The sequence below is a fragment of the Hemicordylus capensis genome, chromosome 1 (assembly GCF_027244095.1).
Source record: "Hemicordylus capensis ecotype Gifberg chromosome 1, rHemCap1.1.pri, whole genome shotgun sequence".
Taxonomy (NCBI): Eukaryota; Metazoa; Chordata; class Lepidosauria; order Squamata; family Cordylidae; genus Hemicordylus; species Hemicordylus capensis.
The window spans coordinates 306,735,207-306,761,774 of NC_069657.1; the positions used below are offsets into that span (position 1 = coordinate 306,735,207).

General features: G+C 44.2%; 2 protein-coding genes across 3 annotated transcripts in view; one reads left to right on the forward strand and one right to left on the reverse strand.

Annotated features, from left to right (window-relative positions):
* CGAS (cyclic GMP-AMP synthase) overlaps nt 1-1,829 on the reverse strand; it is a 24,537-nt gene extending 22,708 nt beyond the window's left edge. Inside the window, exon 1 of the mRNA XM_053286889.1 lies at nt 1,536-1,829. The gene's annotated coding sequence lies outside the window, so the exon portion shown is untranslated. The remainder of the gene's footprint in view (nt 1-1,535) is intronic.
* On the forward strand, nt 1,758-23,756 carry MTO1 (mitochondrial tRNA translation optimization 1). Of its 2 annotated transcripts, none has more exons than XM_053286888.1 (12): nt 1,758-1,800; nt 7,030-7,229; nt 9,752-9,869; nt 12,162-12,451; nt 14,103-14,215; nt 14,555-14,745; nt 15,005-15,135; nt 16,891-17,095; nt 17,173-17,344; nt 18,577-18,695; nt 19,415-19,572; nt 21,356-23,756. In XM_053286888.1, exons 1-12 carry the CDS (start codon nt 1,773-1,775, stop codon nt 21,542-21,544), a joined length of 1,914 nt encoding a protein of 637 aa, XP_053142863.1. In that variant the 5' UTR covers nt 1,758-1,772; the 3' UTR covers nt 21,545-23,756. The 2 variants fall into 2 exon arrangements, with proteins under 2 accessions (XP_053142863.1, XP_053142861.1); XM_053286886.1 differs by lacking the exon at nt 1,758-1,800 and adding an exon at nt 3,802-4,197.
* The last annotated feature ends 2,812 nt before the right edge of the window (nt 23,757-26,568 follow it).

Below are 26,568 nucleotides of genomic sequence, written 5' to 3' on the forward strand. Positions count from 1 at the left end.
AGGAAGGAAAGAGCAAGTATTTCCACCCTGCCACTTTCCAGCCTAACTTTATCCCTTCTTCCCAAATCCAAACTCCCCATCCTTATGGCCTGTGACCTGACTAGAGTTACCTGCCTACCCTTGCAGGATGAATCTTCCAAAATATGCTCATATTCCTTTAGCATTTCAGGGAGCCAAAAATAACCCCCAACTAATCCTTGGCAAAAGTAGTCTATTGTCAAAGCTGTTCATTTTAACATTTAAGCACATGGGGTGGGGGAAGCAAGCAAAACCGCCTTTCTTGGAGCTGTAAGATGGGATGTCTCTCTCCTAGCATACTAAAACTCAAGAATCACACTGCTGCATGCACTTGGCATAGTTACCGGATTAGCAGTCGGGTGCTTTTCAAAGAAATGGGCTCTCTGACATAAGTAACTTAATAGCTGCACTGGGGTGGGAAACTCGAGTGGGGAGGGGAAGCCTGTGCAGTGAAGGCTGAAACAAAAGACATATGAAGACATACTGAATACATATTTGTTCACCCAGGCTATTAGATTCAGGGGTTCTCAACCTTGGGTTGACTTCAACTCCCATAATCCCCAGCCATAATGGCCAAATGCCATTGTGGTTGGGGGTTATAGGAGTTGAATTCCACCAACATCTGGGGACCCAAGGTTGAGAACCCCTGTAGTCTTAACATTCCATGTTTGCTTTTAAATTATTCCAATTTTAATGATTTTAATGCTTATATTATTTTAATTGTAAACTGCCCAGAGATGCAAGTTTTGGGCGGTATAGAAGTCTGTTAAATAAATAAATAGATAAACTTAAACTTGAAACCCCTTTACTAACTGCTGGTCTGGGAAACTGCACATGAAGAATGTAGCGGTCCATGAAACTGCATGAAGAATTTAGTGGTCCTTGACCCCAAAAAGGTTGAGAAACACTGCTGTACACCAAGGCTGTATGGCTTCTGTCCTCCAGTTGTTCAAATATAGTTCCCATTATCCCTGATTATTGGCCACTGTGGCTGAGGATGATGAGAGTTGTAGTCCAATTGCAGCTGTAGGGCCAAAGTTGTGGAGCCCTGGTTTACACTGACTGGCCATGGTTCTCCAAGGTTTCAGACAGGAGTCTTCCCCAGCCCTACCTGGAGATGCCAGGGATTGAACATGGGACCTTCTACACTGCATGCAAAGCAAAATGTTCTGCCACTGAGCTATGACTCCATCCTAACAGAAGACTATTGCCTCAAGCCCTGCTTGTGAGCTTCCCAGAAGCATCCAGCTGGCCATATGGGGCACAGGATGGTGGACTCAGGAGTGCAGATCTCCCCCATAAGCATGTAAGGAATTCCTCATTTTACTGACCTTCCCCTCCCTAATAATCCATCTCTCCCCCTCAAAAGTGTCTTTGCTCGTCCTCACCCCCCAAATGTAAGGAGTTGTCCCTCAAGCTTTCCCTCTGTTTGTACCCCTGACTGGACTAGTTGGGCCATGGTCTAATCCAGCATAGCCTGTGTTTAGTTGTCTGTACATATATCTTTGGTTGCTTACCTGTAACTGGGGTCCTTCTGGTGCTCATGTGTCCATTCACACAGATGGGCTTCAGCTGGAGAGCGAAGGCCTAATTGGGAGTATGCAAGCTTCCTCTTTCTCTCTCCTGATTGATAGTACCTCCCTTGCAATACCCATAAGGTCACATGACAATCCCTTTCCTCCTTAGTTAAGGAGTCCGCTGCCTATGAGACATGCTCTGTGGCAGGGAGGTTGGGTAGGTGTGTGAATGGACAGATGACCACCAGAAGAACCCCAGTTACAGGTAAGCAACTGAAGTTCTTCTGGGTGGTCTCTCTCCATCACACAGATGGGCACATTGCAAACTTTCATCATTGGAGGCTGGACAGCAGGGACACTCAAAGGTAAAGTCAGGTGTTAGAAATCAGGAGTTAGGAGTAGATGGATTGAAAAACTGTAAGCAGGATCTCTTTTAGCTTGAATATCCAGGGTGTAATGCTTGATGGAGGAAGGAGTAACCCATGTAGCGGCTTGGCATATGGAGTCCAAGGACAGTCTGGTGTTGAAGGCGATAGAAGTAACTAGAGCATGGGTAGAATGTGCTTTGACGGATGAGGGAGGTTTAACTCCCACTAGCTGGTATGCCTGCTTAATGGTGTGGATGATCCAGTTGGAAATTGATTTGAGAGGAGGCTTGGTGCCCCTTGATAACAAGAGAAGGTGAGGTTCTGAATGATTAAGTTAAAAAGGCTAGGGCCCTGCAGACATTGAGGGTATGCCAGCATCTCATCATTGGTAAAAAGATTGGGAAAGAAGACTGGCAAGGTTATCAGTTGAGATTTATGATCTACAATCTTGGGAGGGAGGAAATATCTGTACAAAATGTAACCTTGTCCGCATGAAAATTCAGGTAAGGGGCATCACATCGAAGGACTTGAAGCTCATCCACCCTCTGGGCAGAAGTGATCGCCACAAGGAAAACAGTCTTGAAGGTGAACAAGCAGATATCACAAGCAGTCATAGATTCAAAAGCCTTCTTCATCAAGTTGATAAGGACCAGCAGGAGGTCCCATGTAGGGGAGAACACAGGGGGGTCTGGGTAAAGGCGGACTAGGCCCTTCAGGAAACGTTTCACTTCTGGGTTTAGAACAGTGTGATTAGACCAGTGTACCGTGATGGTTGCCAAAAGGTCACACAAAGACCCAACTTCTTGATTTCTAACAAGTAGGAAAGGATAAGAGGTAAAGGTGCCAAAGTTGGATCCTGTAAGCGGAGCAGGTGTTGTGCCTTAAAGGGTCTATTATAGGTGGAGGGCACAAAAGAAGAAGACCAGCTAATAGATCATGGGGTTGTACAAAGTTCCTGGACCCTTTCTAATGTATCATCCATTCTGGGTCCGAAGAGAGCCTGGCCATTGAAGAGCAGATCCTCACTCCTCATCTTGGCCTCTGGTGCAAGGCGATATAAAAAATGTTATTAATTATAATTATAATTATAATAACATGGGGGCGGGGCTTCAGGACATGTTGTACTGTACACATCTTTTTATAAGGTTAGAGGTCTGTCTGTGCACAGATTATACGTGCATTGAACATATCTTGTGAACAGGGTTTATGAGTACCATGCATTTGAGAGAGTCTACCCAGCTTCACTTTTAAAACAAATGCATGTATAATAATTAATACAAATATGTGTACACCTGCATGTACATAAGACCTAATTATTATTATTATTACATTTATATCCTGCTCTTCCTCCAAGGAGCCCAGGTGTCCTAGTCCAGCACTCTAACCACTACACCACGCTGGCTCTCTAATGTCTGAATAGGACTTGAGTTGCTACGATCTCTTGTTTCTTGAGAACTTATTTCTTTTTTGGAAGGACCCCCTTCGCCTCCACCTCAGTTCCACAAGCTCTGTGAGGCATGCACAGGTTGGGGGTGGGGAGGAGAGACCGACAGATTACTGAGGTGGCGGCTGCTGCTTGGGCGCACCAATGAGAGTCCAAAGCCGGCATACACACAGACAGCTGTTGACACAGCTACATGCATGCCAGAGAAGAATCGCGGAGGTTGATCAGGTTTCGCAGGGGCAGCTTTCTCAGCGCCGCCCCTGCTCGGTGGGAATAATCCCAGGAGGAGACCGTCAAAGCTGCGCCCCTGCCGCCCCAACCCTGTTGCTCACAGCCAACTCTGCAGCTCCATTCAATCCTCCAGCGCAGACTTAGACACACGCCCAGTAACACGTCTACCATGCCCGCGATTGCGCATGCGGAGAAACGTTCTGGGGCTGGGTGGGCGTGGCCTGTCAATCATCGTGTCACCTTCGGCCGGTACGTCATGGGCAAGATGGCGGCGACCATGGGTTGCGCTGGGTGAGCAGGGTGTGGGAGGTCCGCCTGCTGAATTTCGCCCTCAGGCTTCTTCTGTGGCGCTTTCCTGCGGCTTCACGGCAACCGTTCTGCTCGATTCCTCAGATGTTGCCGCTCGGCCGGAGCTGGCACCGCATTGCGGTGACCCCGATCCCCACAACCTGGGCCCGCTGTGCGGGAAATGGCGCCTCCTCGCCGCCTCATGATCTCAGTGCTTCGAAGTATGACGTCATTGTCATCGGTGGTGGTCATGCTGGCACAGAGGCGGCATCGGCGGCTGCGAGGGTGGGAGCCCAGACACTGCTCATCACGCACAAGATAGACACCATAGGTAAATCAGTGTGAGAAACAGGCCTTTGTTATTGCCAAGTTAAATTCAGTAGCTCTGGTTGACAATGAACATGAGAGATGCATGTTGCTAAAATTTCTGCTGGGGAACGAGGGTGAGTTTCCTCAGATAACAGAGGGATTTGAAAAATCCTAATAGGTGATGTCTTAAGTTTCAGGGGAGTGGCCAAATTAACTGGTCACAAAAGAGCCTTTTGACATTTAAAGGCTAACAGATTTACTGTGGCATCATAGACTGCATCTGATGGTTAAACAATCTGAAAAAGATGGAAATACAGAATCTGCATGGACCTCTTAAATTTACATACACAAACACAATGATTAGCATTCATGAAATATTGTTTGTTTGTTTGTTTGTTTGATTTCTATTCCACCCTTCCAAAAATGGCTCAGGGCAGTTTATACAGAGAAATAAGTAAGTAAGATGGATCCCTGTCCCCAAAGGGGTCACAAACTAAAAAAAACCCCATAAGATAGACACCAGCAACAATTACTGGAGGTACTGTGCTGGGGATGGATAGGGCCAGTTACTCTCCCCCTGTTAAATAAAAGAGAGTAGTAAGTAGTTACTACATCCACTAGGTACATAATCTAATGAAACAATCTCAGTTGTTCACCAGGGAATTGTGGGAAGGGCATGAACCTATGCTGAGGTTCTGGATAAAACTGCATCTTTCCCCAACAGGATTAATCCCCAAATTACTGGCAGCCGAGCCACAAGCATCCTGGTGTAAGGAAATAACGCATAAGCTTTCCTGCTGCAGATTATCTCCCGCCTTTTTGCTGGAGGCTGGTGCGACTATTGCTCGCAAATTGGTGCAGCAAAGACTGGTCGATATAGAAATACAAAATGAGAAGGCTATTTTACCACAATTTTACAAATCTGTACATCTTAAGACAGACTTAAGCCCAGCTACTTATTTGTTTATGATTAACCAATGTAATCATAGATGGGCTTTCTCTAGGGCGAGGTTTAATGCCTTCCAGTCAGCGCTTTTATACAGGAAGTATAACAAACTGCCCTATGGAAAGTGCATATGTCCTTGTGGCCAAGAGATTGAGTCAATGGCCCATATTCTATTAAAGTGCCCATTTTACCAGGATGTAAGACAGCACTTAACTAATCCCCTGCTTAATAATTTGAAGGGAAAAACCGGGGATTTCCTTGAAAAAATATTTATTAGCCGATGAAGATGCAGTAATTTCCAGAATAGTTGCTAAGTACTGTTATGTGGTTTTTAAAATAAGAGTCTCAGACTTATGAGTGTATTTTAAATTGCCATTTTTAGGTATATGTATATGTTTATTTTAAGGATTTTATGCTATTTTATGTCATTTACTACTGTATATCTCTCTTTTGGTCATTGACCGTAAATAAAGTAATCAATCAATCAAACCTATGCTGAGTGAAGAAGTACCAGTGACAAAAGCTGCCTCCCCACGCATCTATTTTCAGACAAATAGCACATACTAAAAATGTGCTATTTTCAAAAGAACATATTGAGATTCAAAGGATTCCACATGGCTGTGGAATTCTGTGGGAAAACATGCTTTCAAATTTCCTCAATATGTTTACAGATATGTGGAACCCTGGATCTCTTTGCCATATTTATATTTTAGACCTACTATGTTAACTGGGGAGGGTGGGGATTAGTAAAAGCTGTTTTTTCCACTACATTTCTAGCACACTTCCATTTCCAGCTAGTGTGGTGAGGAAGCTTATATCTCTCTTTGAGTGCATGGGGAGGCTTATACACACACCATTAGAAAATCCCATTTATTTATACCGGTTTTTTTTAGTAAACAGATATTTTTATTTTTATTTTATTTTTTTCATTTATATTCCGCTCTTCCTCCAAGATGCCCAGAGCAGTATACTACATACTTGAGTATGTAGTACATACAGTATGTATGTAGTACATACAGTGTACTACATACACAACAACCCTGTGAAGTAGATTAGGCTGAGAGATACATGACTGCCCCAGAGTCACCCAGCAAGTTTCATGGCTGAATGGGGATTTGAACTCGGGTCTCCCCGGTCCTAGTTCAGCACTCTAACCAGATATACCTAAGACATGATAACTACACAACTAACTAAAGGCAAAATGCTATCAAGCTTCTTGCAAAGAAAGTTTGAAAAAATCATTCCATATGATCATGTTTCTGGGACAGCCTGATGTTATCAGATCTCCAGATTGCAAGCATTGGCAGCATAATGTTAACTGACATTCATAGCAGATGTGTTTCCCAGATAGGTGTGCTAGATCCAGGTATTTAGAAATAAGCAGAATCATTGATAGTCTCAAATAGCATCTTTTAAAATGTTGGGTCTAGAGAGCTGCAGTGGATAGAATATTGGGCATTGGGAAGCCAGTTCCAACCCTTGCTGGGTGGCTTAGGTCTAATAGACCTAATCTTACAGATTACCTCACCTAACAGATTACACATCTCTCTGTCTTCAGGAATAACAACTGTGTTCCTGGAAATGTTTCTCCTGTCTTCTTGACCCAACTTGCTTTTCTTTCCTTTCATAAGGATTAAGCTCAAAAATCCTGCTTGTCATAGCAAGCGTGATTTGGACAACTACCAGTGTTGACTGGTTTACCTGTATTTTTTAAGACATTGATAGGAAAGAGGGAGGAAGAGTACTTCTACTTTCTTTTCTACTAAGCTGTATTATTGGTTCTTTTGTGGTAGTTGGTGTCATCTTGACCCTGAATCACTAACTTGGGGCAGAGGAGCGGAGTGTTTCCAAAATATAAATATATGATTTGCTGATAGTTACAAGAACTTTTCCTGTTATCCTGTCTAGGGCAAATGTCATGCAACCCTTCCTTTGGTGGTATTGGGAAAGGACACCTGGTGAGGGAAGTGGATGCACTGGATGGGCTCTGTGGTCGAATCTGCGATCAGTCTGGGGTGCATTATAAAGTGCTAAACAAGCGCAAAGGACCAGCTGTCTGGGGTCTCCGAGCTCAGATCGACAGAAAGCTCTACAAAGAGAAGATGCAGGTGAGAATGTGGGAAGGAATGAGGAAAACAAGGATCGGTTATTGAGTTGAAAAGAACAATGAGGTAAATGTGTGAACCACGGTAGGGACATAGCATGGAGGTAATCGATGTGGATTCCACATACAATAAAGCTGTATGTTTACTATTCCTTAGAGAAATTTTAAAGTGTCTTCTACAGCAGTGTTTCTCAAACTTTTTGGAGTCAAGGACCGCTAAATTCTTCGTGCAGAGTTTCAAGGACCGCTACATTCTTCATGCGCAGTTTCCCGGACCAGCAGTTAGTAAAGGGGTTTCAAGTCTGTCTATCTGTCTGTCTGTCTGTCTATCTATCAGACTTCTATACTGCCCAAAACTTGCATCTCTGGGCAGTTTAGAATGAAAATAATATAAGCATTAAAATAATTAAATTTGGAATCTTTTGCAAACATTGAATATTAGGGGTTCTTAACCTTGGGTCCCTCAGTTAAACTCCCATAACCCCCAACAACAATGGCATTTGGCCATTATGGCTCGGGATTATGGGAGTAGAAGTCCACCAACGTCTGGGTACCCAAGGTTGAGAACCCCTTAATCTAAAAGCCTGGGTGAACAAATTTGTCTCCAGTATGTCTGGAGTGGAGGTGCTTGTGATTACTCAATGGAGAGGGGATGCTGGGCCATTGGAAAAATTCAAAAGCTACATGGGGCCAATGAAAACAACATACAAGCAAGCCCCACTGATGCAAGAGGGAAACAGTGTTCCCTCTCAAGGCGCCTCGACCACAACAGGCAGCTGGGTTTCAATCAACCAACCTTTGGCTGCAAACAATGAGCATGCAAGAACCAGCAGCCCTTCAAGTGGCGCCCACTGCCATACTTTTTCCTCCATGCCCCCGCATCGCATACAGTTTGAAGCTGTAAAGATAGGGAATAAGATAGCTATAGGAAGATCTCAGCAGCACGTGGAGGCAAGGCACAAGAAGGGTCCCATGCCTCCGTGATACTCTTCCTCTTCCGTGCCATGTGCAAAATTGAGGAAGTGAGTGCCTTGATTTCAGTGGGGGGGGGGGTTGACTCCCAGTCAGGGACCGGCACTCAACCCTTCGGGGACCGGCAGCGGTCCAGGGACCGGTGGTTGAGAAACACTGTTCTACAGAGTGTCTTCTCCATCTCTCTACAGAGATAGAGAGATGGAGAGAGAGATATAGCAAAACATTCTTCAATATGAGAGACCTCTGCACAGTGCTATTCTCAGCACTGGGAGATAGGGGCTGGCTTTGAGAGAGCCCTACTGAGTTCCAGGAGGAGAGCTAGTCTTGTGGTAAAGTTAAAGTTGTGCTGTCGAGTTGGTGTCGCCTCCTGGCGACCACAGAGCCATGTGGTTGTCTTTGGTAGAATACAGGAGGGGTTTACCATTGCCTCCTCTTGCGCAGTATGAGATGATGCCTTTCAGCATCTTCCTGTCTCGCTGCTGCCCAATATAGGTGTTTCCCATAGGCTGGGAAACATACCAGCGGGGATTCGAACCGGCAACCTCTTGCTCCCTAGGCAAGTTACTTCCCCACTGTGCCATTAAGTGGCTCCTAGTGGTAGCAAGCATGAATTGTCCCCTTTGCTAAGCAGGGTCCACCTGTTTTGCATTTGAATGGGAGACTACATGTTCAAGCACTGTAAGATATACCCCTTAGGGGATGGGGCCACTCTGGGAAGAGCACCTGCCTGCTTGCATGCAGAAGGTTCCAAGGTAGGGCTGAGAGAGATTCCTGCCTGCAACCTTGGAGAAGCCACTGCCAGTCTGTGTAGACACTACTAAGCGAGATGGACCTATGGTCTGACTCAGTATATGGCAGATTTCGATGTTCCCAGGGCCATCTTGGTAGGTGCACATAGAGGACTGGGAAGTATAGTCCTTCCCAGCACTTTCCCCACAGAGTGCTATGGAGGAAACGCAGAGAAGGACTACACTTCACAGCATTCTGTGCTCACCTTCCAAGATGTGTCTGGGCCCTGGGGCTCTGCTTCTCATTGAAGCCCCACCAGCACTGGGCAAAGTACAACACTGTGTAGTGGAAACCTAAGCGATTCCTTTCGCAGATGCTTTAAATTGGAGCTGTTCAAACTCCATCCATCCATGAATGGAAGGAGCTTATGCTGACAGACCATTTAGTCTGGATGCCACCCATTCTATTAGTATTGAAATACAGCGGAGGGCTCCTTATTTATGTTCTTATTTGTTGTTCTTATTTATGGCACCTACCAAAGCCTAGTAGTGAATGGAAAGAGTTTACTTATGCTAATAGAGAGCTAGTTTGGATACTGCCCCAGGACATGCAGAAATAGAAATTTCTGGATATGGGGAGAGGGAGCTTATTATTGTTAGTATAAGTGAAGGAATGTGCTCTGAATTTCACATGACGTTTTCACAAAGTGAGATGTTCCTGAGAAGGAGGAGGCATCCTTTCCATGGGTTCATTTTATTCTCCAAAAGGTCCTGTCCAAGTTAGCATTTGTGCAGCCCTTTAACAACTCTTTTTTCTTATTAGAAAGAAATTCTACAAACACCACTTCTGACAGTTTGTGAGGCATCTGTGGAAGATCTTCTGCTGACAATACCAGAGTCGGATCATCCTGGGAAATGTTGTGTCAATGGAGTCATTCTGGGTCAGTACTAGAGGAAAACCACTTCCTGGACCATTCCAGTCATCTTAGAGCCCTTGAACCATGAGAGTAATAATATCCAGCAACCTACTTGATTTTATAGTGTAATAAATGTGGCACTCCTTAAATTCCTGTTTCCAGTATGTTTGAGGTCACTCCAGCTAGTCAAAGACTGTAATAAAGTTATTCTGTTCTGAGGTCACTCCACTCTAACCAGACAGCTTAAGCCCTATTCAGATCTTATGGTCAACACACATACATTCTGCGTAATGTGTGTATGTGCATAAAGATCTGAACCTGCATGCAGTTGTTCACACGTTATGTTTGATGCACTTCCTATCTGTAGCATGCATTTGAGGAACCTGTATTCAGGTTCCTGTACAGTCATTCAAACAAAAACACAAATTTGTGTACAGGTACCTGGACACACATACAGCATCTCTCAATAGGGTTTTAATGAAACATAGATGTCTTGGGTTCCTTCTAAAGACAGCTATTGTAGACATGACTTAAAAAAAAAGGTTGTATCAACAGTTTAAAAGTGGCAGTTTTAGCACTGGTGGAATGTGCTGACTTAACTGATTGACATTCTTCTGTTTCCTTTTTCAGGAAGTAGGTTATCAGCTTTCTTGGGCTGTTAGACTTCTTTGTGGAGATGTTCAATAATAAAGAGGAACTAGAAAGCAGGAACATATGGCCTCCCATAATTAAGTCAAAGCATGACTGAGTGGTTATTGTATGTGATTTTATCATGGATATAAATGTTTACTCCTGTGAAGTTGACTCAGAAATAGCCTGTGTTGGCAGACAAACACATTCAAATATAATTAGCTGTTTGAATGAGTTAGACCTTTTACACTCTAATCCTAAAGAAACTTATTTAAAAGTGAACTTTTAAAAAGTGCTTTTAGTGAAATTTTCTTCCAAGTAATAAGTTTATGATTGGGATCTTCTAGATCTTAATGAACAAATGCCTGCATTTGCAGCCATCACTTTCAATGAATATGCAGCCATGTCAGCAGTGTGATCATCTGAGGAGAGCCACATGGTCCTTTTTGAGGTTGTAAAACCACCAAGAGGTGGCTTTATGTGTGTATGTGTAGGGTAGCCAGTTCCTCAACTGATCACAACATCTAAAAGCCCTAAGGCTCCAGGAAAGGAAGCAGCCACTGCCACTCTCTTGCTGATCCTCCATTGGTCTCTTCACCCTCCCTGCTCCTTCTGTAGGAAGCAAGATTTTGCCCCACAGTAGACAGGAGAAGCTGCAGCATCTGCATTCTTTTCTGCTGGAGCATTTATAGATATAAGCTTACTCTCCAGATTCAAACCTGGCAGCCCTGTGTGTTTGTATGTGTGTGGTGGTCAACAGTCTCTGTGTTCTGATGTGCCTCAGAAATTAATCACAATTGCATGTTGCAACTTCCAGGGAAATATTCAAAATGTAAATTGAGTCAGAGAGGAGTCAGAGACATGTTGTTAGGGCAGGTGTGTCAAACTGTGGCCTTTCAGCCACAGAGTTGGTCTACAACACCCACTATCCCCAGTCACAGTGGCAAGTAGTCAGGGATGATGGGAGCTGTAGGCCAATATCTGCAGGAAGGCCACAATTTGACACCCCTCTGTTAAGGCATCAGGAGACTGAGCACCCTCTTGAGAAGATTATTTGGTTTTTGGTGGCTTCAGCACGTAAAGGTGGCCTCATAAATCCACCCTGACCCGAAGATGGAATTTCCTTGGTTAGAGATGGAGCCACATTGGACCACTGGGAATTCTATAACCAAAGCCAATTACTCAACGTGTTGCCCAGGTTTTTCTGGGTCAGTGTTAAAAAATACAGCTCAGTTCAATAGTTTTGTTGTTCTGCCCTGTGTTGTTGAATTCAAGTGTGTAGCCCTTTGATGTTCACAGTTCAGAAAATGACAGACCAGAATAAGTTTGAAAACAGTAATAAGAGGCTGTTTTTCCTCTCTCTAGTAAGATGGATGCAAATGAAGGTCAGGATGCTGATTTTACATGGCACAGGGATTTCTGTGACATTAAATGGAAAAATTCCTCCCCCCCCTTTTTTTGTTTTATTAAAGATATTTCTGCATTATGTTAAACTACAGTTTTTCTCCTGTCCAGATGATCTCAGGCACTTAGTGGAAAGAGCAGAAAGAGCAATCTGGTTGACTTCATTAAAGTTTATTATTCTGCATATTAGAAATAATATTACTTCCTCTGCAATTAGGGTAGCAGCTGGTGCACTAAACTTGCTTTGTTTCATTTCATGTTCCGTTCCTGCGCTCCACTCAGACAATGGAAGGAGAGTGCATGCTGGAAGTGTCATTTTGACCACAGGAACATTTCTGAGGGGGACAGTCCTAATTGGATTGGAAATGCATCCAGCTGGGCGGATGGGAGATCAGCCCTCCATAGGCCTTGCTCGAACTCTGGAGAAACTTGGATTTAGCATAGGAAGGCTCAAGACTGGGACTCCACCCCGACTGCTGAAAGACTCCATTGACTTCAGCAACCTAGAGATACAATTAGCTGACAACCCTCCTGTGCCATTCAGCTTCCTGAGTGAAAATGTGTGGATCAAGGTGAGATGGAATCCTAAGCATGTAGCAGTTTGAGATGTGCCAGTTCCTAAAGTGACCTACAGAATCCTAGCAACGCTGTGTATTTCACCTCACAAGGACAATATTTTGAAACATTTGCTTCAATGTGGCAGTGATCTGGGTAGTGCTGTGTCTCTGTGTGGAGGTACCTGAATGACCATTACATTTGTCTATGCCTGTTAAAAATTGCTGAACATAGTATAAGTCGTCCCAGGAAAACTTACCCTAGAGAATAAGACCTTCTAATTACTGTATCATGGTTGAGCCTTCTTATTTCTAAGATATCAGCCTTCATACTTATGTAAAAGGACTTAGGGTAATTGAAATGCCATTTTCCACCCCGTTCCCCAGTAGCCTCTTGTTCCTGAACTATTTGCCCTATGATTTGTAATGATGGATAAAACTTCTTTGAGTCTTGCATTTCACTGACTTGGTTATTCTCCCAGCAATGCCATTGAATTGTCTTAAGTCCAAGTGGACTTTATGTGTTAGTCCCAAGAAAGACTACTTGCTCCCAAAATGGTTCAGAGTATGCATTTTTTTCAGAAATGCTATCTGAACTGTGTTGGAACCCTCTCTGCCCTTTTGAAGTTTCACAGTAACAATGCTTACCAAAGGAATAAAAGATGGTATATGAAGTAACAGGGCTGTAGATTGGGATGCAGATCAGAGTCCCTTGACTTTGCTGTATGGCTTTTGGTACCTTACTAGATATATTCAAGATTGGGGCCTAATTTAGAGTTTCCATTTCTTTGTGTGTGCAAATTGTATTTTTTATAACATGCATACACTCCTCCCCCTGCCCACCCCGTAGGAGTGGCATTGTAACTGCTGGGGGTCATAACAAATAAAACACCAGAGATGGAATAAAACACAGTGGCGGACATCTAGAAGAGCCTAATGCAGGTGGTGCTAATCCTCTCATGTTGCCGTGGGCTTGCAACACAGTGCTGGAGCTGACACAAATACTTTGGGGCGCTTACCCCACGGTGGAAGTGCTCCGTAGACCAAAAGACATCAGTGACCTGTTTCCAGTCTAAGGCGCACTTCTGGAGTATGGGTGGGTGAGCTCCTTCAAGTATTTGCCCTTTTGCACAAAAGCACAAGATTGCTTACACTGTGCTGTGAGCCCATAGTAGCACAGGGGGATCAGCACCGCCCACGGAAGGCTGCTCTGGATGTCAGCCAGTGGCATCCACAGAGGTGTGTTACAAATAATTCGGCTTGTGTTTTAAAAGGCCTGGTAAAATAAGAAGGTCTTCACTTGGTATGGAGAGACATACGGGTAGGTCTCAGGCAACCCTCCCTGGGCACAGCATGACATAAACATTGTTCCATATTACGGTTAGAAATAATGACATAATACTTTGTTGGGGTGTCACAATGATCTCAGCATTGGATTCAAGCACTTTTAATAAGCTCAGGTGGTTTGGCAAACAGCTGCTGACATTACTGTCTAAACCATTCAGCAGGTATAAAAACTATCATAATTATTTCACTGGCTGACATCTGACCAAATTTATTTGAAGAAGTCCCCCTGAGATTTCCTTTTAACTTCAATGGGACTTCCTTGACTAAATTTAGTCAGGGTGTCAGCCAATGAATCTTCGGGGTTCTTTTTTTTTTCCCCCAGCCTGAAGATCAGTTGTTATGTTACAAGACTTACACCAACCCCAAAGTGGATCAGATCATCCATGAGAATCTTCACCTGAACAACCACGTCCAAGAGACAACAAGAGGACCTCGGTGACTCCCCATTTATATTATTTACATAATTATTTCCATCAACATTATGGCACGTTACAGAGTAACATAAGCAAAAAAGACACGTCCAAGCTGCTTTCACACTAAATTCTGCTTATGTTACTCTGTAAAAAGAAAGAAATGAGAGGAGAGAGGTAAGGGTAACATGGAAGAATATGTTTACATGCAGGCACACATCCTCCTTTAATTTCTGTAGGTAGTGAGGAGTACAGCCATAAGAAAGCATGTCCAGCCTCTTGCACTGCTTTGGGGGATCCTGGGATGCAGTTAGCCTCCTCACCATGTTGGCATCCTGACTTAGTTTGTTATTCCTGTGTCTAGGTACTGCCCCTCCCTTGAGTCTAAAGTTCTGCGTTTTCCAAATCGCATGCATCAAATCTGGCTTGAGCCTGAGGGCCTGGATTCCAATGTCATCTACCCTCAGGGAATGTCACTGACGTTGCCAACTGAGATCCAGGAGAAGCTCATCACCCACATTCAGGGCCTGGAAAAAGCTAAAATGGTACAGCCAGGTGAGAAATGGGGGAAAGGACAAATTTCTCGTCAGATGAGACTGTATATGCGGTTTATCATATGGGAGCATATGCCACAACCTACTTAGAGGGGTGTGCCCCCCCCCGACTGTTAACCAAGTAGTATACCACACATTGTGATGCATGTTTTAATTATCCACAAGTGTGTGATTTTATACATTCCACATCTGGGAATGTTTGAATCCATTCATAAGGCATTTCCCCTCAATCATACTTGCATCCATTTTACCTGTCCTAGGCTATGGAGTTCAGTACGACTTCCTGGACCCACGTCAGCTGACTGCCTCCCTGGAGTCTTGTCTTGTTCAGCGGCTGTTTTTTGCAGGGCAGATAAATGGCACAACAGGCTATGAGGAAGCTGCAGCACAGGTGAGAGAGTTGAGGAAAGTATGCAGAAAATGGAGGAAGATCTGAAAAATCTTCTGTTGTACCAAATTACAGAGGCTTGCAGTTAGAGATGATTTGGTTGGTTATTTCAAATGTATGTGTGATTCCTCATCTCTACAGCTCTTGACCAGCTGCACTTTTCTCTCCGTCCTCCAGTTGTCTCCTTTCTCCATCATTCTGCTAGACCACTCCATCTTTTGACCATCCTTTCCTAAGCCTTCCAGGTTCCCTTAGGCTGCTGCCTTCTCAGACCTCTGCTTCCTTGTTTCCTAGGCCTCTAGTGCTTCCATCCCTACTTCCTTAGACCTTTCTGCCCACCTTAGAACCGGAGTAGCTCAGCCAGTGACCATTCTGCATGATGTAATCAGGGCAGGCAGCTCAATCAATCACCATCACTTTAGCGACATGCCTATAGAAGTCCAGTAAATTAAGGAGGCAAGTTGGGGCCTCATGTTTGCCATCACTGTGCCTGCCTTAGAGTGTCAGTTGACAGCAACACAGTGAAGGATGAAAATCAGTTGTCAGCCATTCCACCCAGTTATCATGACTTACGATATCTTTTTGTACTGATTTGCAGTAATTGCTATATGCCATATTTATTTTGTTAGACCATCCATAAAAGGTGGAATATCCATTATATATGTCATTATTTTAACCCTTGATAGACATCAGGGTGGACCCTATCCCATCTGAGAAGGGGGAAAAATAATAAAACATTTTGTTCGGTGTTCTGGATCTCCATCTTCTAGGTGAGGATGAACCTTAATGAGGTTAAGTGCCTGCTGTGTTTCATCCAATGCCCCCTCATAATATTGTCTAAAAGTGCCCTTTTTATTAATATGGATATTGGGGAATCAACAATCCCTGTTGTATTGCATGGGAAAACAGAATACTGTACATTCATGGTGCTTGGGGTTCAAAGAGACCCCACAAAAGGCTGCCGTTTTAATACTGTAGGCATTAACCCCGTTTTCCATCAAGGGTATGGATATTACAGGATGGATAATGTCTATCTTGGGATTAGCAATAAAAATCATAGTGCTGTAGTTGCAAGCATACTGTAACTACATTACTATTATGCTGTCTACTCCTACTCAGAAATGCTCACCTACTGGTAACATTTACTATCTGACATCCTGACTACCAAAGCATGTGGGTCAATAGCACCTCTGAGCATGCAGTGGGACTGCCCCACCGCACCATAAGTTCCCTTACACGCTGTTTTGTCACTTCTTTCAGAGAGCTCTCCTCTGTCAGATTGTAAAGACATTGCTGCCCTCAGTGACACGTTTCCCAGAGGGCTTTGGAAGAGCAAGAAAGTGCTTCAGGAGAAGGACCAGTTAGCTCCATTGCCCAGAACTGTGTGTAAGGGAAATGACAGTGCTGTGGAGGCGGCCCCGCTGTGTCTCAGAGGTGCTATTTACAAGCACGTTTTAGTAATCAGAGTGTCAGCCAGTGTTTGTGATCACCAGAGAGCCAGTCTGAACCCATCTAGTAAAGTATTGTAAATGCAATCTCAGTGGACAGTAGTGTTTTCTGTTGGTGAACCATAGTTCTTACCTGCAGTTGCATGTACAGTGCTATTGACACTGGCTGTGGCTGCTCTTGGGCCACTAACACATTTATCATCTGTGGTTTCAGCACTGCCATCTTGAAGAGAAGTGCCACAAAGTAGACCAAGATTGTATAGTCCAGGGGCTTCCCTGCATCTTACATAACAACATTGCTCTCTGACAGGGTGTAGTTGCTGGCATCAATGCTGCCCTACGGGTCAAAGATAACCCCCCATTTGTCATCAGTCGCACTGAGGGTTACGTTGGTGTTTTGATTGATGACCTCACCACTCTGGGCACCAGCGAGCCATATCGGATGTTCACCAGCCGAGTGGAGTTTCGGATGTCCTTGCGTCCAGATAACGCTGACAACAGGCTCACTTTTCGAGGTAGTCAACTCCTCTGGCAGCATGTTGCATTCTGGGCTTTCTCTTCCCCGCCTTAACGTTTCATCCTTTCTCTAAAGGCTATAATGAAGCTGGTTGTGTGTCACAAAAGCGATACAAACAAGCATCTCACATGAAAGCAAAGTTGGAAGAAGGAATTGAAGCACTGAAGTCTGTTCAGTTCAGCTGCACAAAATGGGCCCAGCTCATTCCAGAGGCAAGAATAAGTGTTCAGCGTAGCTCACTTTGCAGGTAGAAGCTGCTCCTTGACTCTTTCTTGTCTTTCCCAAACTGTATGTTTAATGAGGTATAAGAGGGAGGCAGTATACAGACATTGCACCTTGTATTCTCTCTTTCATAATTTTTAAAAAAATCGATCTTGACTAGGAAACACGATATCTGAAGGTTTTAGGCTGCAACCTACAAAACTTTGTTTCTATGGAAAAGAAGAAGCAATCTCCTTAATTCCTTTGTTGTTTTAACGGAGTCTTGGGGTTCTTACAAGTCTCAGCCCAGACTTGTAAGAACCCCAAGACTGGGAGTAACAGTGAACCATAGATTCTGATCTCCAGTGCTGAGTGCAGAGTGCCCTGTGTGTCTGTGAAATTAGCAGTGTTTTGTAACTAAAATACTTGTCCTTTAGAAATAAGACCTTAAAACTAGGGCTTATTTGCACAGTTGCTTATTGCAATGTAAATCAACTCTTCACCTCGTCTGTTCTCTCCCTTTCAAAAGGGAGACATTCAAAACCGAAACTGTTGAATGTGAGGGAAATAGGCTCTGGATAGTCTTGGACTCTTTCTCTTTTTCTCTTAACCTTAAAATAAATGATCCTAAACTAGTACCTCACAGAGGCAGGGTGTGAAATTCACTCGGTGGTGAGATAGTAAGCAAGGCTATGCAACTAAAACTACCTGAACTTCTTGTCTGAATAATAATTGTCTGAATAATACAATAGAGGCAAGCGGAAATCAGGATTTCAATTTAACTTTGATACAAAACAGTCTTGCACTAAGAACAACGTAAGCACAAGTGAATGGGTTTAGGGTTGCCATCTTAATGTAAAGATTGTGTGTGGGGGACTTTTTGGGAAGGTCATCTGTGGTGTTCTTTCCATTTTTTAAAAAAACTTCACTATTCCCCTTGAGCTAAAATCCTGTTTCTTCCATCATATATTAACCTAGTTTCTTTTAACATATCACAGTATACTAATTTCAGACAGAAAAGCTGGGCTACCATGTAATGTTTCTTTGTAACTTCCTATCTGTGGATTCTCTTTTTAACTTGTAAGCTTCCCAAAGATGATGATGTTGTTTTGTACATGAAGCATGTCTAATGTAGTGTGATTAGGATTCATAGATGGTGGGCCACAGTATGAGCAGCTGTGAGAAAGGACTTAGATCTATAAATATCCTGAAGTGTCAGGGAAATTGATGTTGTTCACTGGCCTAATAAACAAGGATGATTTGTTCTTGTTTGCTCAGTGCTCTGGACATCCTTCAGTACCAAGAAGTCAATATGAATATTTTGGCAAGAGCTGTCCCAGAGTCCCTGAAAATGTTTTCTGAATGGAGACAACTGGCAGAGAGGCTGAAAATAGAAGGTAGGGAAGACCAACAAACAGAACACAGTAATTCCCAAATGACCAAGATCTATTGGATTAGCTCAGACCAGAAATGATGTCCAGTCTCAGGTTACACTGCATTTCTGTGAAAATTAGCAGTTACTACCCCAGACAGCTCACAACCCTGTAACAGTACTTAACTTACAGGGTTGTTGGAAGTGTTACATCAGATATACATATGAAGCACTTTGCACTTTCAAAAAGTGCTTAACAAATTCTAAGTATTATAAAGAATTGTGTTCAAGATCATATGAATAACCACTTACCCATGTGCTGGAAAGAAGCATCACCACTGTGGAGAGCTTTCTGAACTCCACAGTGCTTATTGCACAAGCGGGAGGTATTTTTGCCAGTCTCTCCTTCCCCAAGAGGTGCCCTTCACCACCCAAAAATGTCCCGAGGGCTGCGTGACCATCAGGGACATATTTTTAGGTGGTGCAAGGCACTTCTGGGGGAAGGAGAGTGGTAAAAATGCCCCCTTGTGCAATGCTCAGCAAAGCTTAGGAAGCCTCTTTAGCGGGGATGCTTCTTCCCAGTGCACAGCTGCACAGTTAGGGTGGTGGCAAGTGTTGTTCTCAGTTTCCTTCGCTGGGTCTTCTGATGGGGTTAATTTATCAAAAGCTCCCATGCTGTATGAAGTTCCCACCCCTATTATTTGTTGTTGTCGCTTTTGTTCTCCTATTCATTCTCTTTGCAAGCTGTTTATGGGTGGTATGTATCCAGCCAGAAGTTGGAAATAGAGGAAGTGCGTCGAAATGAGGCTCTCCAGCTGCCAAAGAATCTGGATTATTTTGCCATCAGTGTATCACTATCACAGGAAGTACGAGAGAAACTGGATTCACACCGTCCCCAGACAGTAAGGCACTTGCACTGAATGGGACAGAATGTTTTGTTTTTGTTTTTACATTTTATATCCCGCTCTTCCTCCAAGGAGCCCAGAGCGGTGTACTACATACTTGGGTTTCTCCTCACAACAACCCTGTGAAGTAGGTTAGGCTGAGAGAGAAGTGACTGGCCCATAGTCACCCAGCAAGTATCATGGCTGAATGAGGATTTGAACTCGGGTCTCCCTGGTCCTAGTCCAGCATTCTAACCTAATAATAATAAAAATCTAAAAATGTTAGATACTACACAAGCACTAGATATGATGGGTGGCATTTGGACCTTTGGCACAGATCAGTGTATGACGAAGGAGCTTTCACCAACTTTGACCATTGTACTGAACATCTGAATGCTAATCAATGTCTGTCTCTAAAGTTAATGGCCGACATGTGCAATGAAACAGTTGCCAGAAGGGCAATTAGAATTGTAATGAGTTAGCAATGGGGAGAGCAGCTTTCCCCTTCATTCAGTATAAAATCTGCACTTCAGCATCAGATGTTCCGTAGTCTCCACTTCACTGTTCTGGCAGGGGCATAATCTTTGATCATAGGGCACCTTCCCAAAACATCCTTCCAATACTGCCATATGAAGGGCGTTAAGTCTAGCCGCTGAAAGAGCCCTACGATGATCCCCGTTAGAGATCCGAAGTAAATATTCAGCGGGGAAATGGCTACTGATTTGGTCTCCTAGGAATAGGCCAGGACCTATTTGGGCAACATCCCCCTGCTTTGTCATGTCCCAGATACGTTGCGTTATGGCAATTTTGGCCTTGCTGTGGCCCGAAGTTCTAATCAGGGGCAGGGGTCAACCAATATGTACAGCGGTATATAGGAGCTGATATGGTGTAATGGCTAAGAGACAGCCATGAATCGGGGTGTGCGCAGTTCACATCTTGCTTCTGCCATGAACTATGTGTCAAGCCATTCTCTCTGTCTCCGCCCCCGTTTGCAAATGGAAGATAATAGCACTGACCTTCCATACACTCAGAAGTGCTATACAAATGCAAAGTAGTGTGCTATTATGTGATAATTAATGAAATGTTAGGCATGAGTTCACACATGCTCAAAATGTTAGACCTATCCAGACGATATAGAGAGAGGGACATGTGGCAACAAAAACAAGAGAAACAACTTTTAGCCTTGATTTTTAAATTATAACTTATACCTCACCCTTCTGTAAACCATACACCAAAAGCGGCTTACATTAAGACGATATAAGACGACAGCATTGTGAGAAGTGGCAATGCTGACAGCATACAACCTGTCAGGAGCCGCTACTTCATTGGCCCATCAGATTGCGTTTTCTGAAGTGGCTTTCATTTTGGGGGGCGTTATGGAGCCAAAGGCATTATACCCACATCCGTTCATGGAGTCACGACAAACATTAATGCAGTTTGTTTCTTGTTACACTTTTATACTGCCTCAAACAATTGTCTCTAGTGGGTATACAAAATAGTTTAGAAGTGTGTGCTTTCTGAATGGTGATTACAGTGACTTTGTTCATAAAATCTTGATACTCTGTTTTCACTGACCCCCCCTTAGGAGGATTAATATGGTATACAGTGAAGACATACTTCGACTGTGTTTTCTTTCTGTTTCATTTAAGTAATAACCACAGAAAAAGAGAGGAGAGGGAAGAGAGCACACAACAGGATATGTGCCCAGTATATTGGAGGACTAACTTTTGAAGTTATTTTGAATCTTTGTTGCTTTGTTTCTTAAAGTAGGCATTCTCACCTTGATATTTACTGTTTCTAGATTGGTGCTGTCAGCCGCATCCCTGGAATTACACCAGCTGCTGTTGTTAACCTGCTGAGATTTGTAAAAAACAGTCACCAGAGAGTAGAGAAAATAAAAGGTTCATCTAGGCATGCTGGCCCCTTACCAGATGGAGATCTGCTGGAGCAGAAGACGTTCCAAGCTGCTGATATGAACAATGCTTTCTGAGCAAAAGCCAGAGAACTAATTTATTGGTAATAATGACACTGAATGTTATATATATGCATGCCTGAAGCCTGTGGTTTTAAGGTCATACACATACTGTGTATGTATATCACTGTCTAATAAATCTATAAACAGAGCACATTGGTGATACACAATGTAGCCACTGTCTCAAGCTATCTTACAGATCCATAAATCTATGCAATCTAATGAACAGTGATGGTGGCTGACAAACTGAGCAACATTATGAGGCTGTTTTCATGTGCAGGCAAACCTGGGCTAGGAAAGCATAGCCCAGTTGTTTTTGGAGTAGGCCATACTTGGGGTAGATGGACTAATAGGCTGACTTGGTATAAGACAGCTTTGTATGTTCAAAAGGATACAGGTATTCACAGGTTGGCTCTAAAATCATATTGAAATACAATTGTTTTCCCCTTGTGGGAAACACCCCCCCCCCCAAAAAAAAACAACTTTGAGTCAAGGTGGGTCTCCATAGGTAATAGTTACCCAGATAGCACTGCTATACCTGATTTGGAGCTACAGGCTTGTAGTTTCCATTTTGCCTTTCTGAACCCACAGGATAGTGAGATCATCATTTAGTTCACATGAGCTAACTTACGGAGTATGTCACTTGGCACGGAGCATGGGAAAGGTGGCTCTAGGTACAGTGTGACTTGCGACTGCAGGAGGACCATCCCTCTGCTCACCTCCTGGATTGCAACTCAGGTTAAGAAGCTGAAGTAGTCACAAGTTAATTAAGTGCTATTCTTCTGACTTGCTGGCCAAACGCTCTCCCCCTATATTGGCACATCAGACCAGCACAAGCTTATCACCCTCACAGGAAGGACTAGATAAGAGGTAACAGGCTCATCACAAGTTATGTGTTTGGGCATTAGCCACACCATCTTGCTGTGTCTGGGCTCTTGTTGCCTCCAGATCAGCCCTGCTTCCAAGCCCATTTCCTTCCCTAACAAAAGTGTTAATGGCTGGCTCAAGGTGCAGGAAGCAACCTTGTGAAAACATTCCTAGCCATTCCCAAGGTCCTTCCCAACCATGAGATAAGCTCTGATGCACCCATTTCATTCCACCCTACAAAGTTTCTTAACCTATTCACCTCATTGTGCGAGTAGCAATGTTTGAACTGAACACAATGCATTCCTTTTCTCATCACCATTGTCTAGGGATGTGCACGGAACCGGATGTGCACGGAACCGGTTAGAGGCCCCTTTATGGGCCTCCGAACCGGTTCGACGGCGGGGGGTGTCTAGTTTTAAGAGCCGGGAGAGGGTGCATGCACCCCTCCTGCCACCCCGTTGCCCAGATATGACGAAGTCTCTGGTGCATGTGCACATGCCCATGCTGGCACGTGCAGGTGTGTCAGAGACTTCCGGTCATATCCAAGCAACGGGATGGCAGGGAGGTATGCCGCTGTCCCAAGGGCTTTTTAAAAAATGGATGCCAGCACGGGGGAAAGCAGCGGGAGGTGTAAGTGCACCCTCCCCAGCTCTTAAAGCAGCACCCCTGCCACGCTTCTGTGCATATCCCTACCATTGTCACCCTTTCCAACAGAAAGGTGTGGTCAGCATTCTGCCTCAGGGCAAGATGCTGCCTATTTCAGCCCTTGAGACCACCAAACTGTGTGTCTTTTCCTTGTATTCACCCACTGAGTGTCCGTGCATTTGGGCATTAGCCACATCATCTTGCTGTGCCTGGACTCTCGTTCCCATCCTGCTTGTTGCCTCCAAATCAGCCCTGCTTTGAAGCCCAATCTGTGCAGCGTGCTTGGCTGCATCCAGATACTGGCTTTCCTAAGATCAGACCCTCTGGATTTTTCCTGGTTCTTTGATCCTCATGTGACACTTGAGTCCCCACTTCTACCTTCCCACCTGTCCCAGAGGAAAGAGGTCCTTCAACACTGGTAGAGCTACAAGGGTCCATACACCCCACCTGCCAGACTTGGGTATTACTAATCTCTGTTCTAAAGCCTCTGGCTCCCCTCCAGCTCTCTTTAAATCCAAAGCTGTTCCCTTATACACTTTCTCTGATCAGCCCTGAGTGGATTTAATTCAGGTCTAAAGCCAAAACATCTCTCCGTGAGCTTCAATTTAGTACTATTAATATCAGTCTGGTTAGCTCTAAGTTAATATTGTGTTGCTTGCTAATCAAGATTTCTTCCCTGTACCCTGAAACCCTAAAATGAACTTGATTCCCTATTGTACCTCAACTCTCTGGCAGTTCTTCCCAAGACTGAAGCTTTCTATAAACTTATTCTGATAATAAGCTGTTCCACCTAGTTCCCCTCACAAACACAAAAGTAGTCAGGGGGTGTTTGCCAATTCCCCAGGAGCAGTTCCATTAACAGTAAAAAAAACAACACCCCAATGAACTGGGGCCCACATAGATAAGACACCCCCCCCCCAATGCTTCCCACAGTTTTCCTCTTGGGCAGGAAACAAAAAATACCTCTGTGCTAGGATATAACTGGGCTTCTATGAAGAGAGGCGAGCTGAATTCACACTCTGAAATCTGTAAGTAACGTCTTGAGTGTGGCCTAAAAGGAAAGAGGTAGCCAGTAGAGCTGCAACAGAAGCACAGACTGAAAACTTAGAAATGGGTATAGTGCTGCTCCTTTCACTATAACATGCTAGCCAAATATAACAAGTCAGCAGCTGTTTTTCACAACAACTCTTTGTTTCATTTCCTTTGCTTGTGGGGACAGTAAAAGACAATTGTCTGTATGCCTATGTACATACCTTGTAGGTTTGGTTATTTGCAACCCTTGGGTTACATCCAGCATTTGAGAGATGCTGAATGACTCCCAAGAGGCCAACCAGAGGTGTAAGCAGGATCTGATGCCTGTAGTGCATCTAAGGGCAAATAAAACTTTGATCTTAAGTCCTCTCATCTGGGCTGATTATTGGACTCCATTCCGCCCAGGAATGAACCTCCCCTATTGGGGACAGGGGTACCCCGATACTTCAGTAGCACTGGGAATTGGGCTGCAGGCCTCTTTGAATGGAGGCACATTTGCTCATCATGTATACTTCCTTCTCAGTGACTCTCCAGAACAATAGGAGAATCGGCAGCAGAATAAATTACCTCAAGACTAGCTTAAACATTTTTTGCAATCAAAAGCCACCAAAACAAATGAGGCTTCAGGGTCTGTTCAAAACACATAAGCATGGAGGCCTGACACATTGAGTAGGGACTTCCATAAGTGTGGTACCACCACTGAAAAAGCACTGTCTCTGAGCCCTACAAGTCAAATCTATGACAGTGATGGCCCAGGAAACAGAGCCTGAGATGAGGTCCTTAAGGCCTTGGCAGGCACATGTGTGCAAAGACAGGCCTTCTAGCTGTGAATATCCATGAAATAAAGGAATATAAACACTATGACCTCAATGGGGTAGTAAGCCTGTGTCTAGGATGTACAGATTGTGGCAGGTGGGATGTCACATGATTGTGTTATCCTCCACATAACCTGCCTACCCTGCCCCCAACTCCCTTCTATTTAGGAAACAAACATGTCAAGGAAAAGGCAGGCCCCTTCTCCCTGACAAGTAGGGAGTGGGTAGGATTTCTTCTTTAATTTGGAGGAAGTATTTAGTCACGGCCCCGCCTGTAGTAAGAAGTGGGATAGCCCAGACATAGGTTTACCACTAGGCCCAGCTGAAGGCCTCCCTGGTGCCAGAAGCACAGTGGTGAGCCCCACAGAGTGTGCCAAGCACCAGTCTCACATCTATCCCTGCAGTATGTCGTGCACCAATTCCCTCGCTTGCTCCATTCTCCCTGTGGGTTAGGAACATAGGAAGCTGCCATATACTGAGTCAGACCATTGGTCCATCTAGCTCAGTATTGTCTTCACAAACTGGTTGCAGGCAGGAATCTCTCTCAGCCCTATCTTGGAGATGCCAGGGAGGGAACTTGAGACCTTTTGCTCTTCCCAGAGCGGCTCCATCCCCTGAGGGGAATATCTTCCAGTGCTCACACTTCTAGTCTCCCATTCATATTCAACCAGGGTGAACCCTGCTTAGCTAAGGGGACAAGTCATGCTTGCTACCACAAGACCAGCTCTCCTCTCCTTGTGTCCTGAAGTTCCCTCCGCACAGTCCCTCCCATTTCATCCACCCCTGCTCATCTTGCCTTGCCATTTTGAAAGATTTGGAGCAGTGAACAAAAGGGCAGGAAGCGGCAGGAACTACTTGTTGCTCTGTTCACCACTCTCTGCCTTTGAAAAAGGCAGGGCAGAACAAGCAAGTGGGGGAGGAGAAGAGATGGCGGCCTGCTATTACTACCATGAGGTAAGGGCAGGACACATGTTTAGGGGGCTAGTGGGCATAGGGTGCCCATTGCTACATCTTATTAGTGAGCTGACCCTGTTTAACAGCTCAATGAAAACTCGGCTTCTGTATGCATAAGGTCAGCAACTAGTAGGTTTTTTTTGGTGGGGGGGACAGAATGTCTTAGGACAGGATTTATTGTATTTTTATGAACTGCTCTATACAAATAACCATTTGTTTTAGAAAACTAGGATAACGATGGTTTAGTTAAATAATAGCCCCTACTTTAAATATCATTAGGCATAATATTATCAGTTTCTGGACTGCAGGTTTTTGTTTAGCACAGTAGCGTCTCATGTTCTATACTCTAGTGCCAGCCAGCCAGCGTGGTGTAGCGGTCAGAGTGCTGGACTAGGACTGGGGAGACCTGAGTTCGAATCCCCATTCAGCCATGATACTAGCTGGGTGACTGGGCCAGTCTCTTCTCTCTCAGCCAAACCTACTTCACAGGGTTGTTGTGAGGAGAAACCTAAGTATGTAGTACATTGCTCTGGGCTCCTTGGAGGAAGAGCGGGATATAAATGCTGTTTAAAAAATAAAATAAAGAAATTAATAATAATAATAATAATAATAATAATAATAATAATAATAATAATAATAATAATAGTGGTGCACTTACTGGCTTATATGATGCGCAGCATTATGGCTCTGTGATGCAGCACCCTGGGGCTGCTATGGATGTCAGAGCAA

Bases quoted from the DNA above. Each gene is read 5' to 3' on its own strand.
- MTO1 (XM_053286886.1), top strand. From the start codon at position 3,972: ATGTTGCCGCTCGGCCGGAGCTGGCACCGCATTGCGGTGACCCCGATC. The intron at 12,452-14,102 runs GTGAGATGGAAT...TTTTTCCCCCAG, and splicing joins GTGAAAATGTGTGGATCAAG to CCTGAAGATCAGTTGTTATG. The intron at 18,696-19,414 runs GTAGGGAAGACC...TCTCTTTGCAAG, and splicing joins AGAGAGGCTGAAAATAGAAG to CTGTTTATGGGTGGTATGTA.